Source organism: Drosophila yakuba, chromosome 3L, assembly GCF_016746365.2.
Source record: "Drosophila yakuba strain Tai18E2 chromosome 3L, Prin_Dyak_Tai18E2_2.1, whole genome shotgun sequence".
In the NCBI taxonomy this organism is placed as follows: Eukaryota; Metazoa; Arthropoda; class Insecta; order Diptera; family Drosophilidae; genus Drosophila; species Drosophila yakuba.
This window is the reverse complement of record NC_052529.2, coordinates 676,893-694,579: the sequence shown is the minus strand read 5'-3', so window position 1 is coordinate 694,579 and position 17,687 is coordinate 676,893. Positions and strand designations below refer to the sequence as shown.

General features: G+C 49.3%; 4 protein-coding genes across 4 annotated transcripts; 2 read left to right on the top strand and 2 right to left on the bottom strand.

Moving 5' to 3' along the window:
- Positions 1-6,432: 6,432 nt before the first annotated feature.
- Positions 6,433-9,982, bottom strand: LOC6532255 (DNA repair protein Rev1). The gene is made up of 6 exons (XM_002092991.4): positions 9,857-9,982; positions 8,441-9,804; positions 7,678-8,384; positions 7,566-7,619; positions 6,795-7,503; positions 6,433-6,732 (listed from the first exon to the last, which is right to left on the bottom strand). Exons 1-6 carry the CDS (start codon positions 9,890-9,892, stop codon positions 6,588-6,590), a joined length of 3,015 nt encoding a protein of 1,004 aa, XP_002093027.1. The 5' UTR covers positions 9,893-9,982; the 3' UTR covers positions 6,433-6,587.
- A 250-nt stretch (positions 9,983-10,232) lies between these two features.
- LOC6532254 (mediator of RNA polymerase II transcription subunit 30) lies at positions 10,233-11,327 on the top strand. The gene has a single exon (XM_002092990.4). It carries the CDS (start codon positions 10,305-10,307, stop codon positions 11,274-11,276), a length of 972 nt encoding a protein of 323 aa, XP_002093026.1. The 5' UTR covers positions 10,233-10,304; the 3' UTR covers positions 11,277-11,327.
- A 91-nt stretch (positions 11,328-11,418) lies between these two features.
- On the top strand, positions 11,419-12,813 carry LOC6532253 (tax1-binding protein 3 homolog). Its single transcript, XM_002092989.4, has 3 exons — positions 11,419-11,593; positions 11,749-11,877; positions 12,025-12,813. The coding sequence occupies exons 1-3, from the start codon at positions 11,540-11,542 to the stop codon at positions 12,211-12,213; spliced, it is 372 nt and encodes a 123-aa protein (XP_002093025.1). The 5' UTR covers positions 11,419-11,539; the 3' UTR covers positions 12,214-12,813.
- A 228-nt stretch (positions 12,814-13,041) lies between these two features.
- On the bottom strand, positions 13,042-15,850 carry LOC6532252 (UDP-glucose 4-epimerase). The gene is made up of 4 exons (XM_002092988.3): positions 15,320-15,850; positions 14,941-15,181; positions 13,841-14,131; positions 13,042-13,783 (listed from the first exon to the last, which is right to left on the bottom strand). The coding sequence occupies exons 2-4, from the start codon at positions 15,178-15,180 to the stop codon at positions 13,262-13,264; spliced, it is 1,053 nt and encodes a 350-aa protein (XP_002093024.1). The 5' UTR covers position 15,181; positions 15,320-15,850; the 3' UTR covers positions 13,042-13,261.
- Positions 15,851-17,687: the final 1,837 nt, after the last annotated feature.

The following is a 17,687-nucleotide window of genomic DNA, read 5'->3' as shown; positions in this document are numbered from 1 at the left end:
ATCAAACTGGAGGCCAAACAGGTCAGCTTGCTTGATGTGCGACTATAAATGCGACAGTCAATTCCAATATAAAATATTTCTACTTAATTAAGAACGTTTGCCAGGATTCTTTTCCCTTTAAAAGTGCAATAATTTGTATATACAGGATGTTTCTACTGCTCTTGTGCTATTTTTAGTGACAGTTGGCGGTTGCGCTCATCGGGTGTCCACTGTACGCCCTTCGGCAAGGGGACCGATGTTTTATGCCACAACTAATAAGGATAATTGCAACGCCGACTGGGCGTTAAGTGAGCTCAGACGGGCAGTTTCCACCGGGCTCGCGGCTTTGAGCCTTAGTTTTAAGTTGCGCCTTAGCCTCAGCTCCAATTTCGATGCGGAAATTTGACAAATTGCCATCTTGGCGGCTGCGCATGCGCATGTTGCTGCTGTTGCTGCTGCAGTTGCTGCTGCTGCTGCTGCTGTTGGATTGTTGCTGTCGTGTAAACGGTTGCAGGTGTTTCGGGTGGGCGTGGCCGCTCCGATTTGGATTGGGATTTGGTTTGGGATTGGGCATGGGTCTTAGACCCTCGTAGTGCGATCAGTCCGATTTGTATCGCTGTCCAATTAAGCGGCGCAACATGCGGCAGCAACATGTTGCCGCTGTGCGATATTGCTAACGAACCACTGACAATGCAACTGCCGTCACTTTGACACTCCCGCGAAAAAAGCGAGCGAAAAAAACCAGAGGAGAACCGCGAAAAATTCATTACGATTTCGATTTAAGTTGAATAATTATTTATCTAGATAATGCCGACTGCCGACTCTCGACTCTCCGTCGCGGCCTGTGATTCATATCGCCGCAATTGCAGGCGTGTCAGCGGCAACAGTTGTTGCTGCTGCTGCTGCTGCTGCTGCAATCTCGTCCAGCAAATGGCAACGGCCGCTGCTGCCTGACATAAAACAAATAGACTGTCAGTTTATGTAGCGTTTGGTATGACTAAATGCCGCAGTGATTGTGCCGAACGCTCTGCGATTTAGGTGCACGCTGTGGGTGGACGGAGGATAAACGTAATTGCAACGCCAGCAGGAGTGTTAGCTGCCACATGAGATCCCCCACAGGAAGTGCAGCATTTGACACAACTAGGAATTCAGAGATATCTAAACGATTTGTGTAGCCATTAGCATGGAGCACAGAAGCGTTTAGAAGGCGACACGAGTATATCGCTGATATGCAGCTGATGTAATGCCGCGATTAATGTCACAGCAATGTGGCCATATAGGGGGCAGTGTGACCTGGCCTGAAGTCTGCCTCTGCGAGTGACGATGGCGATTTGCAGAGAGCCACTGCACCTGTCAGCTGCCATCTGTTGAAACTGCGGGGGGTTGGGGGGGAGCATATGTGCTTAGCATATTTCCCAGGTGGAGCGATAGATCGCTAGAGCGGTACAGCGATTCAATTACATTTAGCCGGCTGCACACGACATGTCATTATCGCCCGCCGCAGATCGGATATATATATATGCGATATGCGATATACTTGCATTTATTGGCAGGGAGGGGGGAAGGGAGGGGGCGTAATTAAAAATGCGTGAAAGCGCGCAGAATTTTATCTGGCCGCCGCTGAGAGGGACTGGCATAAATCAAAGCGTGGACCAGTTTGCAGCTCAATTGAAAAGGCGAAAAATCAGCAGAAAAACATATAAATAAATAAATAAAGGAAATCCATTGGCGGGCAACGGCAATTTTGAGGCAAGATTTATGTGGCCATAAAGGCGATTAGAGAACCAGGCGAAACGTCAAAAGACAAAATGCGGCGCAAGAAATCGGCAAACCACCATCCAAGTCCGAGTCCAGTTTGCACTTTACACGATTTTGTAATTTATTTCTGACGCTTCGATTGGCGGCGACGGCGGCGGCATTCTAATGGCAAGTGCACACATCTATGGTAAGTGTTGCATATTGCAAGGGGGAAGTTGCTGCCACTGCTGCAGTTGCTGATGTTGCTGCTGCTGCGGGGCTGTTGCCACTGGCTGTGTTCACACTTCCAATTGCCAATTTGCATATTTTTGGCATACGTAATGCCGACAACAACAGCAACACATGCAGCAGCAGCAGCAACAACACGAGCATAAATCAGAGCCGCGTTTATATGCCTTATCGCCCGCCAACATCTCCGGCTGGCAATTCATCTCGCACTCAATTTCCCTCCATTCAAAGCCATTCCATTCCGTTTCATTCGTTTTGTATTTGTTTACGCGGCGCATAATTAATTCCATTTGCACATGCGAGCGTTGCAAGCGTTGCGCATACGCCGTGTGGACTCGCAGGCGGAATAAAGTCGCGTGACACGGCCGAAATTGAGCCATTAGCTCATAAGCTCGGAATTGAGCTATTTCCTTGCGCAATATGAGCGCAAGATATTAAAGTTTATAATTTAATCAGTTTATTATGGGTCTTTTCTTTGAGTTTGCTTTATTAAAGTGATAGCCTTTTGTGGAGGCATTTTGCTATGCTCACGACGCCAGCTCTATGTTTTTCCATCGAGTGTCTTATCGTTTGAAGTGATTTGCGAACCGCCCCGTTTGAAATTGGTCTCGCCTCATGTGGGTGTCTGCAGCTGGATGGGCTGGCGATTTCCCAGCCTTTGCTGGCCTGGGAAGCTCAATCTGCCACAGAGCTCAATATCGAAATGCGTGGCCAGTTGCTCCATTGGCCATTGATGCTGCTGATGTGTTTTGACTGCTGCGCTGATTTACGGCCAGCGCCTGCCGAGCGGCAATTTGTTTGGACGTTTAGTTTGGACCAAGGCCACAGACGAGGAGGCAAATTAACGCGCCAGTCGGCACATAACTCGCCGTACGCATAAAACACGTTAAGTAATCAATTGCCGGGGACTGGAGACCTGCAAAGCAGCCAAGCAGCGAAATGGCTAAATGGCAAAACGGCAGCCACATAGAACATCCAGGCAAGTGTTCATGGCCAAAGTTGGAGCAAAGCAAGAGCCATTGCCATTGCCATTGCCATTGCCAGCGGCCAGGCAACAATTGCCGCATTTTTAAGGGCCGCGAAACACGTGCAGCTCCTCCTCACTTGCGCGCTTCCTCGATTCCTCCTCGCTTACTCGCTGAAACTTCAAAGTGTCCTGCGGCATAATGCGCTTAATAAACCATGAATCACTGTCCGCGAGGAGGCTGTCAGAGCTTCAGCTGCAGCAGCAGCATCAACATCCCCGCAGCAAGATCGCAGCAGCAACGGCAGCAACAGACGGGCAACATTGATTTTGTCACGACGCAAACACTTTAAAGGCAATTGCTGAAGTGCGCTGCTCTGCTGCTCTGCGCTGCGTCCCTGTCTCCTTTTCAAGTAAATGATGTGCGCATGTGATAAAGGGCCGTCTTGGCCACAAACGAGCTTTGGGCCGGGTTTACTCCTCTCCCTGCTCTCCCCTACTCTCCTTCTCTCCTCAGCACTTCCCAGCTGGGATCTGCGAGACCCTTGTTGCAATCCCTGTTGTCGCCGCTTGAGTGGCATAAAAAACGACTTGCACTTGGACTCGAGCGGGTTCTCCTCCCGCTTCTTCCCCTTCCTAGCCATCTCGCCACCACTCCCACTCCGTCGGCTGGCATCCATGGGGCTATCAACATTCTCAGGTGCGCCTGCGCGGCCTTTGTTTCGGCCACGGCCATTGGGCATCGCCATCGCCTTTGCCTTCACCTTCGCCAGCTTTTGTCAGCTCCTTACTCAGATGGCCGAAAATTAACTGGACATCTACGCCTGCACGTTAAGAAAAAGCGATGACCCAAAACTCCACTCCCGAGATAAAGCTTGAAACTCTTTAAACTGTATATATAAAGAGCACTATAGATAATAATAACGTTTCTCGCAGTGCTTTTATTGGTAACCCTTAGCCCGCCACTGAACTAGTTAAGTTGTTAGCCGTGCCTCGGGGATTTGGCCGGGGTCTCGGGAGTGCAACCCCATTGGATTCTGCAGTTGCGGTGGCCACTGCTGCCCCACTCCACCGCTGCCCATCCCGGCCAGGCATCATTAATCAGTTTGGGTTCATCAGCGGCAACATGGTTCATTAGCTTTGGTTGCTTGCTGCTGTTGCAGTTGCAGTTACTGCAGCAGTTGCTGTTGCTGCGGCTGTTGCTGATGTTGCCGCAGTGCCCGTTTGGCGGCCTGCTGTCGACGATTCTAATCATAAGGCACAGCACCAGGAACGAACTTGGGTCTCCGTTTCCACGGCTCTCCTCTGCCGCCGGCCAAGTTAATTGGCTAGAAGTTTTGCATAGACCTCTATGTCTATGCCGAGCTCAACCTCAGCTGCAACTTTGGCGGCTGCGGCTGCGGCTGCGGCCAAATGCGAATCGTCTGCCGCTACTTATTTGGTAGCAGCCGAAACCGCAGCAACCTCGGGCTCTATCAGCATCTGAGCCTCGAATCCTCGGGGGACCCAGCATACACACTCACATGGCACATAGGGCTCAAGCCATATAGCATATAGCATATAGCAAAGCTCTGGCAGGGATCTTGTCGCATAGTCACGTCCGATAATGCTGACAGTTTCCAGCTGCTCCGGCAGCTACTGTTGTTAGCTTGTTTGGTTGTATGGGTTGTTTAACTGACTGCACGAGCGTGGGAATAAACCTAGCAGCACGCTGGGACTCCGACTTGGCCGCCTGTTGCTAGCGACTGCCCACACTCACCCATCACTGCACCGACATTTGTCCATCTGCTGAAACTTACAAAGTAAACTGCAGTTTTTCTAGCTAGCTGTCAAGTCACTTTACTCAAATCTATCGTATTTATGTTTACAATGTGTGGTGACCGCGCCCACTTCCTTAGCTTTTCGGTCACAATAAGCAGGGCTATAAAGTATGGCTGTCTATTATGAAATGTACATGGGAATAACACGGGAATAACCCGTGTAAAGACAACTCAGCACTCCCTACAATCTGAGCACCTCACCTGACCACTTTACTCCACTCCAAACCAAAACCAATCCAAACCAGCCGCCGCGGAGTCGTTGACAAATCGCGTCGGCAGCCAACAAGTCTATCAAGACTTGACAACATTTGCATCTGGACGGGGCCAACTCGAGATAACTCGACCACATCGTGGGGCAACTTGCTGCGGCTGCTGCTGCATGAGGCTGCATGTTGCTGCTACCGAGTTCCGCGACGACAGGATGCATAAAATTTATGAAACAACGACGCCTTTTGCGCACATAATTAAATCAGACAAAGCGTAGCTCATGTAAATCCCGAGTGCCGGGTGCAGCCCATTTCATCTCATCCCCAACCTAACCCAACCCATCCCATCCCATCGCATCCAAAGCCAACCCACAGAGACACCAGCCACATGGCCACCGGATGCTGAGCCTGAAATGCAGCTTGACTATTTTTAATTACCGGGCAACATCTGCTCCATCTCGAGCTCCAGCTGCCAGCCAAAGGGGGGTGGCCTTCAGTGATGGACACATAGTGGTGAGAATTGCATGCCGAATAAAAAATCACTTAGCTAAACTACTCTGGAAACAGATAGTGAAAATAATAATAAAACGGCGTTGATTAATGCAAAACGAAAATATGCTAAAATATTATATGATCTTCTACTGAAGTTTAATAATGTTGAATGAAATTCAGTACTTATTATTTCCTGTATAGTCTATAGTTTATAGAGCTCATTGATCAGCTCTAACCATATAGATTCTGAAAAGAGGCATCTTCCTGGGTTTTCCCACCTCTGGCTTCCTGGCAGGAGCACTCTAATTGTTGTGGTTGTCATGCGGCTGCGGCTGCGGATGGGATGAGATGGGTTGGGATGGGCTTGGATTGGGGCAGGTGATCGCTGGCTGTTCAGAAAGAACCGAGAACACATGAAACAAAACCAAACCTAGCACTAAGATTTACGAATAATCTAAAAACTCTAATATAACATTGGCACTGCAGAATATAAACTGCATATTTTCGCAAAAATTCCACATTAAATGCATTGTTTTAAGCAACCTAATGCGCTTTTCTGCGAGTGTAGGCACGCCGCATGCGAATCAATTACATATTACAGCCGTCGCAGCGATTAACTGCAGTGACTTTAGAGAACTGTTCAACACTAACCTGTTCGAGTCGTCGATGCCGCTTTCATTAAAGTGCAAATTATGACTTGCCAGTTCCGCCAGGTGTTGTGCCCGCCTCTCCTATTTGTCTTGAGTGACCGCTCCTCGGTGGGAAAGAGCCACCCGGCGGTGGCTCAGTGGTTCAGTTAGTGGCGGGGCTCTGCCCTTTGCGTATGAAGTTATCAACGCCATCGTCGCAGCGGCCACAGCCCCACTTCATTTGCCCATTTGCCGCACTTGCCACATTAATTGCTACCTGTGCCCGGAGTTGCAGATGAATCGCAGGCAGCGGGCTTTAGATCTATATTTAGGCAGTAATAGGAACTGGAAAGGTATTTGATGTGTGTAACATTTATTAAAAATGATAACCAGAGATCAACAAGTCAGTTGTGTATTCTGGATTGAATCCTCTATCAGAATGGCTTCTTTTTGGCTCGAATTAATGGCGCTAAAATAACTTATGCATAAAATTACTCTTATGTTCAGGTCACTAAGTGCACTTCATGCAGCGAATGTTCTCAATGAAGAGCAGATTGTAGCCCTCTGTCTCGAACATTTGGCTCTGGATATTCTCCTCAATGTGCTTGTAGGCCAGGTGCCAGCAGCAGGAGCTGCTGCGCTTCGCATTGATGATGCTGCAAAACAAAGGTAGCTAAATTTGTGGAGAAACTGCAAAGGTTTAGATCAAACTCCTTACCGGCACAAGTACTTCATCACATCGTACATGTGGTTCAGTTGGTCGCTGCCAATCATATGGGAGACCTGCTGGTGAATGAGATCCACGTCCGTCGGCTTGGGCACCTCCTCGCGACTGACCCATTCGTTCAGCAAGTCCTTGTAGTTGGCGCCCATCAGCAGCTCGGGCACCTTCGGCACCTCCTTGGGCTTTGCGATGATCTTAAGGATATTGGGATGCACGAACTTGGGCAAATCCTCAATGTAGTCGGCCACTATCTGATCCGATCGGATAACCTGCTCCTGCTTCTGCTCCTTGCGGTCCGTACGCTTTTGCATTCTAGCCACAGCCGCACGGGAAGTAGATGGCTTAAGATCGCTGGCGTTTAGCGGGCTCACGGTGGGTGAGCGATGGGGTTTTGATAAGGGCGGTGAGTTGAGAGTAGGATAACGTGGAGGAGCCGGTTTCCTAACCTTTCCATCGCACTCGGCTATGGACAGGTACTCCTCCCTATGGGCCAGCACCTCGAGGCGTATATCCTCCGGCAGCTGTGCCAAGACATCCTCATCCAGCTGTGGTTCAGGAGGCGGTACTACCCGAGTTGTCGGCTTTGGGTTCTCTTCGTTCAGCTGGTCACGTTTCCTGCTCACCGCTGCTGCCGTGAGCATACTCATCACATTCCTGGGCTCTCGGGGCTTAGGTTTAGCTTCAACCACTGCTGGTTTGTTGGCTGCAGATAGATATAAAGGTCTTACATATGCTGGAAAGTTAACCAATCTTCGGCTTGAATACCTTTATCATCGCTTATGGACTTTTCGCCAACTGCTCCTTGGGTTACAGGTTTATCTACAAGTAGAGTTATATAATAATAAATTGGGTGCACAAAATTGGTCGGATTAAATACCTTTCTTCATCTCGGACATCTTGCCGAACATCTGCTTGATGATGTTCTCCTTCCGAACCTCGCTGGCATCCTCCAGCTTAGTGAGGTGTATGCCAATGCCACGTAACTCGTGTGGCGGTAGATCGGCTTCCTTCATTAGGTTGAGGACCATCGAGGTAATTACATTGACATCATCCGTGGCATGTTTGATCAGTGAGGACTTGTTGATGGTGTCGCAAACGCCGTGGCCCATGTACTTGGAGGTTTCGACTGGCGCTTCCGCGGCACGCACCATGATCTTCAGGTTAATCGATCTGGCCTTGCGCTTGATCTCAACCAGACGCTTTGTAACCTCCTCGCTGAGCTGGCGCAGAAATTGCTCGCACTCGGCGGTTTTGGTAAAGCGAATGCCGAAGTTCATTTCGGCGGAAACTGTTTTGCGGGTCTGCTCATAAGCCAAAGGACGATCATCGATTCCCTTGCAGTTCTGGAACAAATTCTGCCCGAGCTTCTTGCCCAGCACCGTTTCCAGCTTCTCCAGCGAAGAGTTCTGCACATCTCCGCAATTATGGAGTCCCGCCTGCTTGAGCTTGTGGCTCATGCTGCTGCCCACTCCCGGCAGTAGTTCCAAAGACATCGGCGCCATATACGCCAATATGTCCTTTTTCGCATCCAACAAGAACTGGCCGTTCGGCTTGGCCTCCTTGGTGGCCATACGTGCCAGCAACCTGTAATAGTAGTTATATAGAATATATAGTAATTTTGAGAGTAATTTGTTACTCACTTGTTGCCAGCCACACCTGCTGAGCATGGACATCCCGTCTTGGTATGCACCTCCTGCCTGAGATGACTCACGAAAGCCATTACATCAACATTGAGTTCGCCGACCAGATCGGTTAGCTCCACAAACATCTCGTCGCAGCTCACGGCCTCGATGTTCAAGGTGTACTGGGCCACAGTGTCGTACAGAGTGGAAGCCACCTCCTTGTAGCCCTCGAAGTCATAGGGAATCGTCTTAAGCTCCGGACAAAGCTTCAGGGCCTGGCCCACAAACATGCCATTGCGGATGCCCTTCTCGCGAGCCTCGTAGCTGCAGGAGGCGATCTCCGAGAGCGACATTTTCTTCTCGAAGCCCGAGCGCACCTTTTCCGCCTTGTCGCCATCGTGGAATTGGTGCTCGAAGCGCTGGGCAAAGAGTTCCAGCTCTGCCTTTCTGTCCGCCTGCGGATGCACCGGCACATCGGTGGCTGCGTTGCCTCCCTTCGAGTGGGTCACCGCAATCGGCTGCCCACGGAGCTCGGGACGGGCTCTCAGGCCCACGGACACAAAGAAACAGTCCATGTCGATGTGCATCACATAGCGCTCCGAGCCATGTCGCTCGGCTCTTGCGAGGGACTTCAGTGTCTCCCTCTTGGGAAATCCTTTGTCGCCGTGATCCAGGCGCAACTGGCAGACGTACTGCTTGAAGCCCGCGCCCAGAGTGGCGATGTGATGCAGCCGGGAGTTCTTGTAGAACTCACTCAGGAAGTTGGGATCTGCGGCTGTGCGCGCGGTGGTCGAGTTGCTCGAGGTGGCGGATAAGTTAGTGATCTTGCTCTCTGATACACTGGTCTCCTTTGCTGGCGAAGTGGCCACAGCCTGCTGCAGCTCCTTGAGTATGCCGCCGAGCTCCAATTGCATTTCATCCTTGGAAGAGCCCACCTCCATTGGCGTTTTAGCTTTCGGAGGCTCCACATCCACATCCAATTTGCTCTCATTCGCGCTGCTGTCCTTGGGCTTCCCGAAGATGAGCTTGGGCTGCGATGTCTTCTGGTTGGTGTACAGCAGATAGGGCTTGTAGTCCACTATCTTCCCTTTTGCCAGGCAATCCACCACCCACTTGGCGCCGATGAACTTGCTCAGATTCATGTTCCGGACCTTGACGTCCGGCAGCACGGAGGCTATTATGTACGTCGTATGGCTCCGTTCGTAGTGGTGGAAGGTGCCGCCGTGCACCATCATGATCCGCTTCAGTTCATCCGCCGAAGGGTCGGTCCGCCCGTTCACAAATATGGAAATGCCTTCGAACAAGTCCGACTTGCGAAATGGATCGCTGGCGGCGGCGAACTGCTCCTCCAGTTTCGATTTCTTGGCCTCGAAGTAGCCACCCTGGAAAAAGAGGGTTTCGTTGATCCATTTTAGCAGTTTATTAACAGCTTACCCATTCACTAAAACCATTATCTTCGTTGCGGGCCATTTTAAAACGTTTAAATGCATGGAAAAGCTAAAATTGAATTTCACCAATGCCGCTCAGCTGACTAATATTTTTGCGCCCGTCTGGCAACTCTGTTTTCGCATGGCCGCATTCCTTTTGAATTTTGCAGGGGTTTTCTTACGGTATTTAGTAACTAATTTAATTTAATTATTCGCCCGATTAAAAACTTAGTACAAATACTCAGATTCAATCCAGTAAGAGGTACTAGCATAGGATCGGTTTTTTAAAACCCCCGGCTACGCCCCTGCTTTCCTACACAGCTGCTTGCGAGCAAACAGTTTTGGCGTTGTCCAGCACTTACGTTTTGCTTTGAGTTATCGACAACAGTGTCATTTGCCGTTTATCGCTTATCGTTCTGCGTGTTATTTTGTTTATCTTGTGAGAAATTTGCGAAATGTGGAAGTACGGCCAAAACCAGGGTAATCAGGGACCTGCAGGCGGCGGCGGAGGAGGCGGTGGCCCCAACATGATGCCCATGGGCGGATTCGGCATGCAGCACGGCAACATGCAGCAAATGCACATGTCGCCGCAACATCAACAGCAACAACAACAAATGGGCATGATGGGCGGACCGGGCGGCATGCAGATGAATCCCCAGGGACCTGGAGGTCCTGGTGGCCTGATGCCCGGCATGTCGCCGCAGCACCAGATGCAGCAACAGCAACAGCAGCAGATGATGCAGCAGCAAATGATGGTGCCCCAGCAAGGAGTGGGCGTTGGAGTGGGAGCGGGTGTGGGCATGGCCGGCGGCTTGGGAATGGGCGGAGGAGGCGTGGTTCCCCAGCAGCAGCAGCAACAGCAACCCCAACAAAACATGCCACAGCAGAACATGCCCCAACAGCAGCAGCAACTCAATCCGGGTGCAGGAGTTCCGCCTGGTGGAGCCGGGGGCAACAACAACATGCTGGCCATCTCGCAGCAAAATCCACACAAGGAGATCAACATTGTGCAGCTGTCCCGTCTCGGCCAGGAGACCGTGCAGGACATCGCCTCGCGCTTCCAGGAGGTCTTCGCCTCCCTCAAGAACATTCAGCCCACCTCGCACAGGGACAACAACACGGAGAAGAAGGTGCAGGAGTACTTCCGCACCATCCGGCTGCTCTTCAAGCGGGTGCGCATCATCTACGAGAAGTGCAACGACGCCGGCATGGATTACATGAGCGCCGAGAGTCTGATTCCCTACCGCGATGAGCCGGAACCGAGAATCGAGCCCTCGCAGTGCGATGAGTACCGAAAGGTGCTGCAGGAGAACCACGAGCTCATCGAAACCGTCAAGCTGAAGAACAGGCAGCTGCGCGAGATCATCGACCGGACGCGCATCATCATCTGGGAGATCAACACCATGCTGGCCATGCGGCGCTCATAGGCTTACAGATTCTAGACATGTAATAACGTATAAATAAAACTAAGAAACATTGCCAAAAAGCAATTTATAAATTTAAAAATTAGCGGCAATCGCAAGGCAGTAATCGCATCACTGCTGCGACCTATCGATTTTCGGCCATCGATAAATGATTGCGAGGAAGAAGCAGAGTTTGTTGTGGGCGACAATTTGAAGACGAATTTAGCAGCGGAAAATTAAAGTTTAGCTAATCTAGCAAATTAAAGTTAGTCAAAACATCGGCAGACATGGCGAAAATGGCATTCCAGCACCAGGCCGGCACGGCGATGGAGTGTTTGAGCGTAAGTGGCGATTGAACTAAACCTGGCTCACACGCACACTCGCCTGCGTGTGTATAGGTGAAATTGGGTCGCTGGAGAGAACAAAACAACAAAAAAAACAAGCAACTTTCAAACTCAACGAGCAATAGATGAAATGTGACTCACAATTCCCACAGATACCCATCACGCTGCACAAGGAGAAGGACTACGACCAGGAGGGACGCGAGATCCTCAAGTGCGGCTTCAAGATCGGCGGGGGCATCGACCAGGACTACAAGAAGAGCCCGCAAGGATACACGGATTATGTGAGCAACTTGGGCCACTACCATCTTAGAACCTAATTCTATGCATAAAAGGGAATCTGATGGCTATCCTTAAAAGTGCAAGAATTTGGTTTAAGCTCCGCTTGCTTCAGTTCACAATGTTACAACATCTTTCCCATTCGAAAACAGGGCATCTATGTGACGGAGGTGCACGAGGGCAGTCCCGCCGCCCGCGCAGGCCTGCGGATCCACGACAAGATCCTGCAGTGCAACGGCTACGACTTCACCATGGTCACCCACAAAAAGGCCGTGAGCTACATCCGGAAAAACCCGATACTCAACATGCTGGTGGCCCGCAAGGGCGTGACCTCCACATAAGTGGTGCTCGGAGCGGGGTCTCCACGGACTACAGCAGTATTTAAGCGGCATTTAAACTATCCCCTCCAGCGCCCCTCGGGGCCAAGGATCTCTTTGCCTCCTGCAACCTATGCGAATACTTAGATATACCAACCATATTATACCATACCATTATACATATATTCATTACGCATGCATATCGCGCACACATGTAGCCACCCGTAAACGTAGCACCACCTAGTAATGCTTCTTGTTGAATTCGATTTCGCATTTCTTTGCCTCTCCAATCCACAATCTATCACTTGATGAACGAATCGCCAAGCTCCTGAGCATAAAACAGATTGCCAAATACCGATATAAACAAACAATCCCAGAACAACAACAACAACAACCGACTCGAGTATAAACAATTTTGTACTTTTATACGTGCAGACCATTCCAAAACCAAACTGAAGCAGCAGACGAACGCAGAGTTGTTGAAACGAACATACATTCATAGTACATACTTGTGATAAATGACTTTAACTGTGCAGATACATAAGTGCGAGGAAAGCGCATCACTTAAGTTTAAATTGAGTTTTTAATGTTATATTGCATTTGAATAAATGTTTGCTAAATAAATGTGCGAGCTAGATGTCTTCTTGTAATTTTAGTGCACTTAATGGGATGTATTGATTGAGATCTGACTAATTGTGCACCTGTGTGTTTACTCAGGCACATATTTTACCTATGCTACTGCCAAGTGAAAACCGCCAGTGCCACCTTGTGTACGACCTTAATTACGCGATTGCGCCAATTGGTACGCGTCAATGATGCCAGCGGTCAGCGAACGCGTAAATGAGCAGCAAATTACATGACAACAGCGAAAAGCCTTTTTAATTACAAAGTACTTTGGATTACATACATACGCACACTTGCACACATCGAAATGGGCGAATACTACACGAAATTTGGAAAGAAATATACACAACTAGAGGCAAATAGAAATTGCTACCTGAGCCATCGTCAGGTGTAGTAACTCAGGAACTTGCGGAACGGCAGAAAAGAGGCAAGACAGCAGCTAGCAGCTCTACTTGTTGGCATACCCGTTGGGGTTTTGGCTCTGCCAGCGCCACGTGTCCTCGCACATCTTGTCGATGCCGCGCTCGGCCTTCCAGCCCAGCTTCTGATCCGCCAACGTGGCGTCCGCATAGCAAGTGGCCACATCTCCGGACCGTCGGTCCACCAGTGTGTAGTTGACCTTCTTGCCGGAGGCCTTCTCGAACGCCTTCACCATGTCCAGCACTGAGTAGCCCACGCCGGTGCCCAGATTGTAGGCGAAGAAGCCCGTCTCCGCGATGTTGCGCAGCTTGTCCAGCGCCTTCACGTGACCCTCGGCCAGGTCCACGATGTGGATGTAATCGCGCACCCCGGTGCCGTCGTGCGTGGGAAAGTCGCTGCCGTAGACACTCAGGCTGGGACGTCGACCCACGGCCACCTGGGCGATGTAGGGCATCAGGTTGTTGGGCTCGCCGTTCGGATCCTCCCCAATCCGCCCGCTGATGTGGGCACCCACCGGGTTGAAGTAGCGCAGCGAAACCACGGCCCAGCGCTGAAAGAGCGATATCTTTAGTAGCGAACTTATGGTCATCCGGAAATGAGAATATACCTTGTCTGACTTGCAGAGATCCTTGAGAATCTCCTCGGTGAAGTATTTGGTCTTGCCGTAGGGCGATGTGCAGTTGCCCGTGGGATGCTCCTCGGTCACGGGCAGGAACTTGGGTTCGCCGTAGACGGTGGCGCTGGAGCTGTACACGAACTTGAACACATTGTTGTCGGCCATCGCCTCCAGCAGGACATTGGTGCCGGTCATGTTGTTGTGGTAGTACTGCAGTGGGATGCGGCAGGACTCGCCCACGGCCTTCAGGGCGGCAAAGTGGGCCACCATGTCGATTTTGTGCTGAAAGGGATAGCAATATACTTATTAGTTTGGAAAATCCATATATGTGCAATAATTATCTCTAATCTCCCCTAATCACAACTTTTATACGTAGTGTACAATTTCATATTGTTTAAATAATATAACGTTGATTTCAAGGTGATTTAATAACAATTAAGCGATTTATAAATAGCTGTGATAGTGCTGATTAGGTAGAATTCAGTAGAAAACAAATATTGCTTATACTACTCAGTAATCAGTACGCGTAAGCACAAAGCTATGACCATTTAGAGTTGAATAGAAATATGAAAAACATTCAAGTATCAACCTAAAGTTTGGGTTAAGAAACTAAGATATTTCATGGCTATTCGGGCAACAACGTGCATTTTAATAATGTTTATCATGTTTAAACAAACGACGATGGTTAACGAAAACCCACCATTCATTGAGCATCTCAAGAATGCGTGAAAACCTGCTCGAGTTGGCGAATTGTCTTGGTTATCAGTCGATGTAAACACTGCACTCTGGACTGCCTACAATCTGGAGTGCAGTGTACGTGCCCGGGAGCTGCTATGGATGTGGATGTGGATGCCAGCGCACCAACTCGAATGCGACCTCGCCATGTGGGTCTTTCATTCAGGGTCGATCAGCGCGGCGGTTCGTCGGAAGTGCCCCACCACTTGAGCAAACAACAAACGAGCGCGAACGAGAGAAAAGCTGATAGCGCGCATGCCAGATAAGCTTGATTGAATGGTATCCAGTTGGCACATTTAGCCCAGAACCTACGAACTGCTGACGTGCCAGCTAAACATCTGTACATATGTGCTCACCTCCTGGAAGACGGAGCGCACTTGCTCCCTGTCCGTGATGTCCACCCTATAGAAGTTGACCTTCTTGCCGGTGATCTCCTGCACCCGGCTGAGCGCCTCCGGCAGCTTGGCACCGCTGCTGTAGGCGTTGCACAGGTTGTCCACGCAGATGACGTTGTAGCCCGCGTTGAGCATCTCCAGAACCGTGTGGGAGCCAATGTAGCCGGCTCCTCCGGTGACCAGTACCGTGGGTGGGGCCATCCTAAGTGGCGAAACGGGAAAACACACGAAATTAGGCCACACGAGTAACGCGAGTTGGATGAGTTCTCATTGACGTCACCAAAATCGGTCGGCAGGCGTGCGAAACAGCCGTCTGCCTGGCGAAAAACGGGTAACTCACCTGTTTACAGGTGATTATGGTAGAGAAGCCCCGCTCAGTGAATCAGATTGGCTCTGGCGTCTAGAGACGTGCCCTTGAAACGATTCCGATGCCTAAAAACGCCTCTGATCTCCGACGAGATTGCAGATGATGTAGATGGCGTAGATGGTGTGTGGATGAAGATGCCAAAGATCGCTGACCGTTGAGTGCTATCGCTTGCTAACCCGTTTCGTGCACTCTTCCTCATTCATCTGTGTTGTCGTACGTCTGTTTTGATCTGCGGTCGCTGGCCAACTGAACCGCTGCCTCTCCACGGCGCCTATTTAACTTTAACTTGTTCTCCGTTCTCCGAACGCAACGCGCACTTCTTATCAGTCTCGTTGGGTTGGTGCGGTTGACTGTCACTTGAATTCAACTGCTAACTGCTGGCTGACTTGGTCGCCGGACTGCCGAGGTCACCTCGAAGTGCATCCTTATCGCCGCTGACCGTTGACCTCCGATTCCCTGCCCATTTATGCAATTTCCAGGTGCTCTTCACTGCGCTCTCCGAATAAAAGTAAACAAAGTCGTGGCGTTGCCACGCGACGTGGCTCGTGCGGCGCTGCCACATCCGCCGACTTTTCAGCGGTCTGGCCCGGCCTCGATAACTTTCTTTGCTGCCTATCGATATACACATTTTAATGTCTAAATTGCGCTCATATCGGTGTTTGAATTTTAACAACATTCTGTTGAAGCTTATACAAGTGGTAAACTATCGAAAACAAGCTGGAACTTTACATGGTAATGCAGACTAAATTCGGAATCGTAATTAAGGCGGAAAACAAAAGTGGATAGACAAAATAACACAAAAGTCACAATGCAATATAACGCATTCTGTCCCAACTAGATTTTTTTATCAGATCTGGCATCACCGCCACCTGCTTCTGTAAACTTACATGTAGATAAATTGTAATTTTACATGACTGATTAACGGCAAAGATTTAAATTTAAATGTAACACATTTTTCACTTGAGAACTCGACGGTTGATAACAAAAAGCTTAAGTACTAAACTAGAATCGCAGTGCAGCCAGCTTTTTGGTGACCCAAATTCTGATCAAATCTTTAATGATAAGCGGAAGTGCATGTGCTCAATACGCAATGGAAAAGACCTCAGAATGTTTACAACTTAATTGAGAATGTATTTGCGCAGCGACGAGTCTCTCAATGAAATGCGTCTGCTGGCGGTTCTGAATGAATGGAATGCATGAATGGATCGAAAGCTTTGGAGCTTTAACCTAGATTGGCATTTGACCAGCACTCTGATTGGCTTTATCTTATGGTTTTTGGATTGTCGACAATTGGTATTTGACTGGTTCTATCTGAGTCAATAAATCGGCTTACTGATTATGGGTACTGTATCCCTAAGAAATTCTAGCACAAGTGTCCCCAAATTAAAACAGACCCTAAAAAACAGTTTTGGTCACAATAATCTACATAATCATCTTGAAACGAATCGATTCTCGAAGGCGGGAAAGCTCACTCGATACGATAAGGCAGACGTCTTATGTACATACCACAAGACCATGCTTACCGCATGTACATCTGCATACATATATATAAATATTCAGATTCTCGGGCACACACACACACGCACACACACACTGACAATTGAGGATCCGGCCGACACATAACCGGAAATGAGTTAGTTGAACTTCCGTCATTGCTCGCCTCTGAATGGCGCTGGCCTGCAATATTTTTTATGTGAGCGACAATAATTTGCACAGTCACAGTCGCAGCCACAGAAACAGCAACAGCAACAGCAACTGAAACTGAAACGGAATTGGAAATGGAAAGAGAAGGAGAAGGAGAAAGAGAAAGACAGAGCGGACAAGTCTCCAAGTGGAAGTGGTCGATCCTAAAGCAGTGTACATATGTACATACATAAGTATCTGTACATAGTGTGCTGCGGTCTGGTCTACATTGTACATAGAAGCGAGCTCCCAATCCGATCGTACATATGACATTAGGAGGGGAACATTGTGGTACGCTATGGTTATGGCATCGGCATTATCAGTGCGGTCCGAGAGTCGGATTGCTGGTGGGGTTAAGGTTTTCGGGGGGTCTGGCCCGTAAGCTATGTCCGTCTTCTTGGGCGAGCGATCGCCAGATTGCGGACTTTAGAACGCTCCACAGGGAGCCAAGTAGCTCGAGCCCTGGCGCAGATAAACAAAACACACTAAGTACAAATGGCATACAAAACATTTATATTCGGAGCTAATATGTTCAAATTTAAGTAATTGCCAAGTCTCCGCTTAATGTGTATTTAGAAGCTCAAATCATAATGTTACTTTACTTTTATTACTTTCCACTCCATAAAGTTTGCTTGTACTTATGGTAAATTTCGGTTAT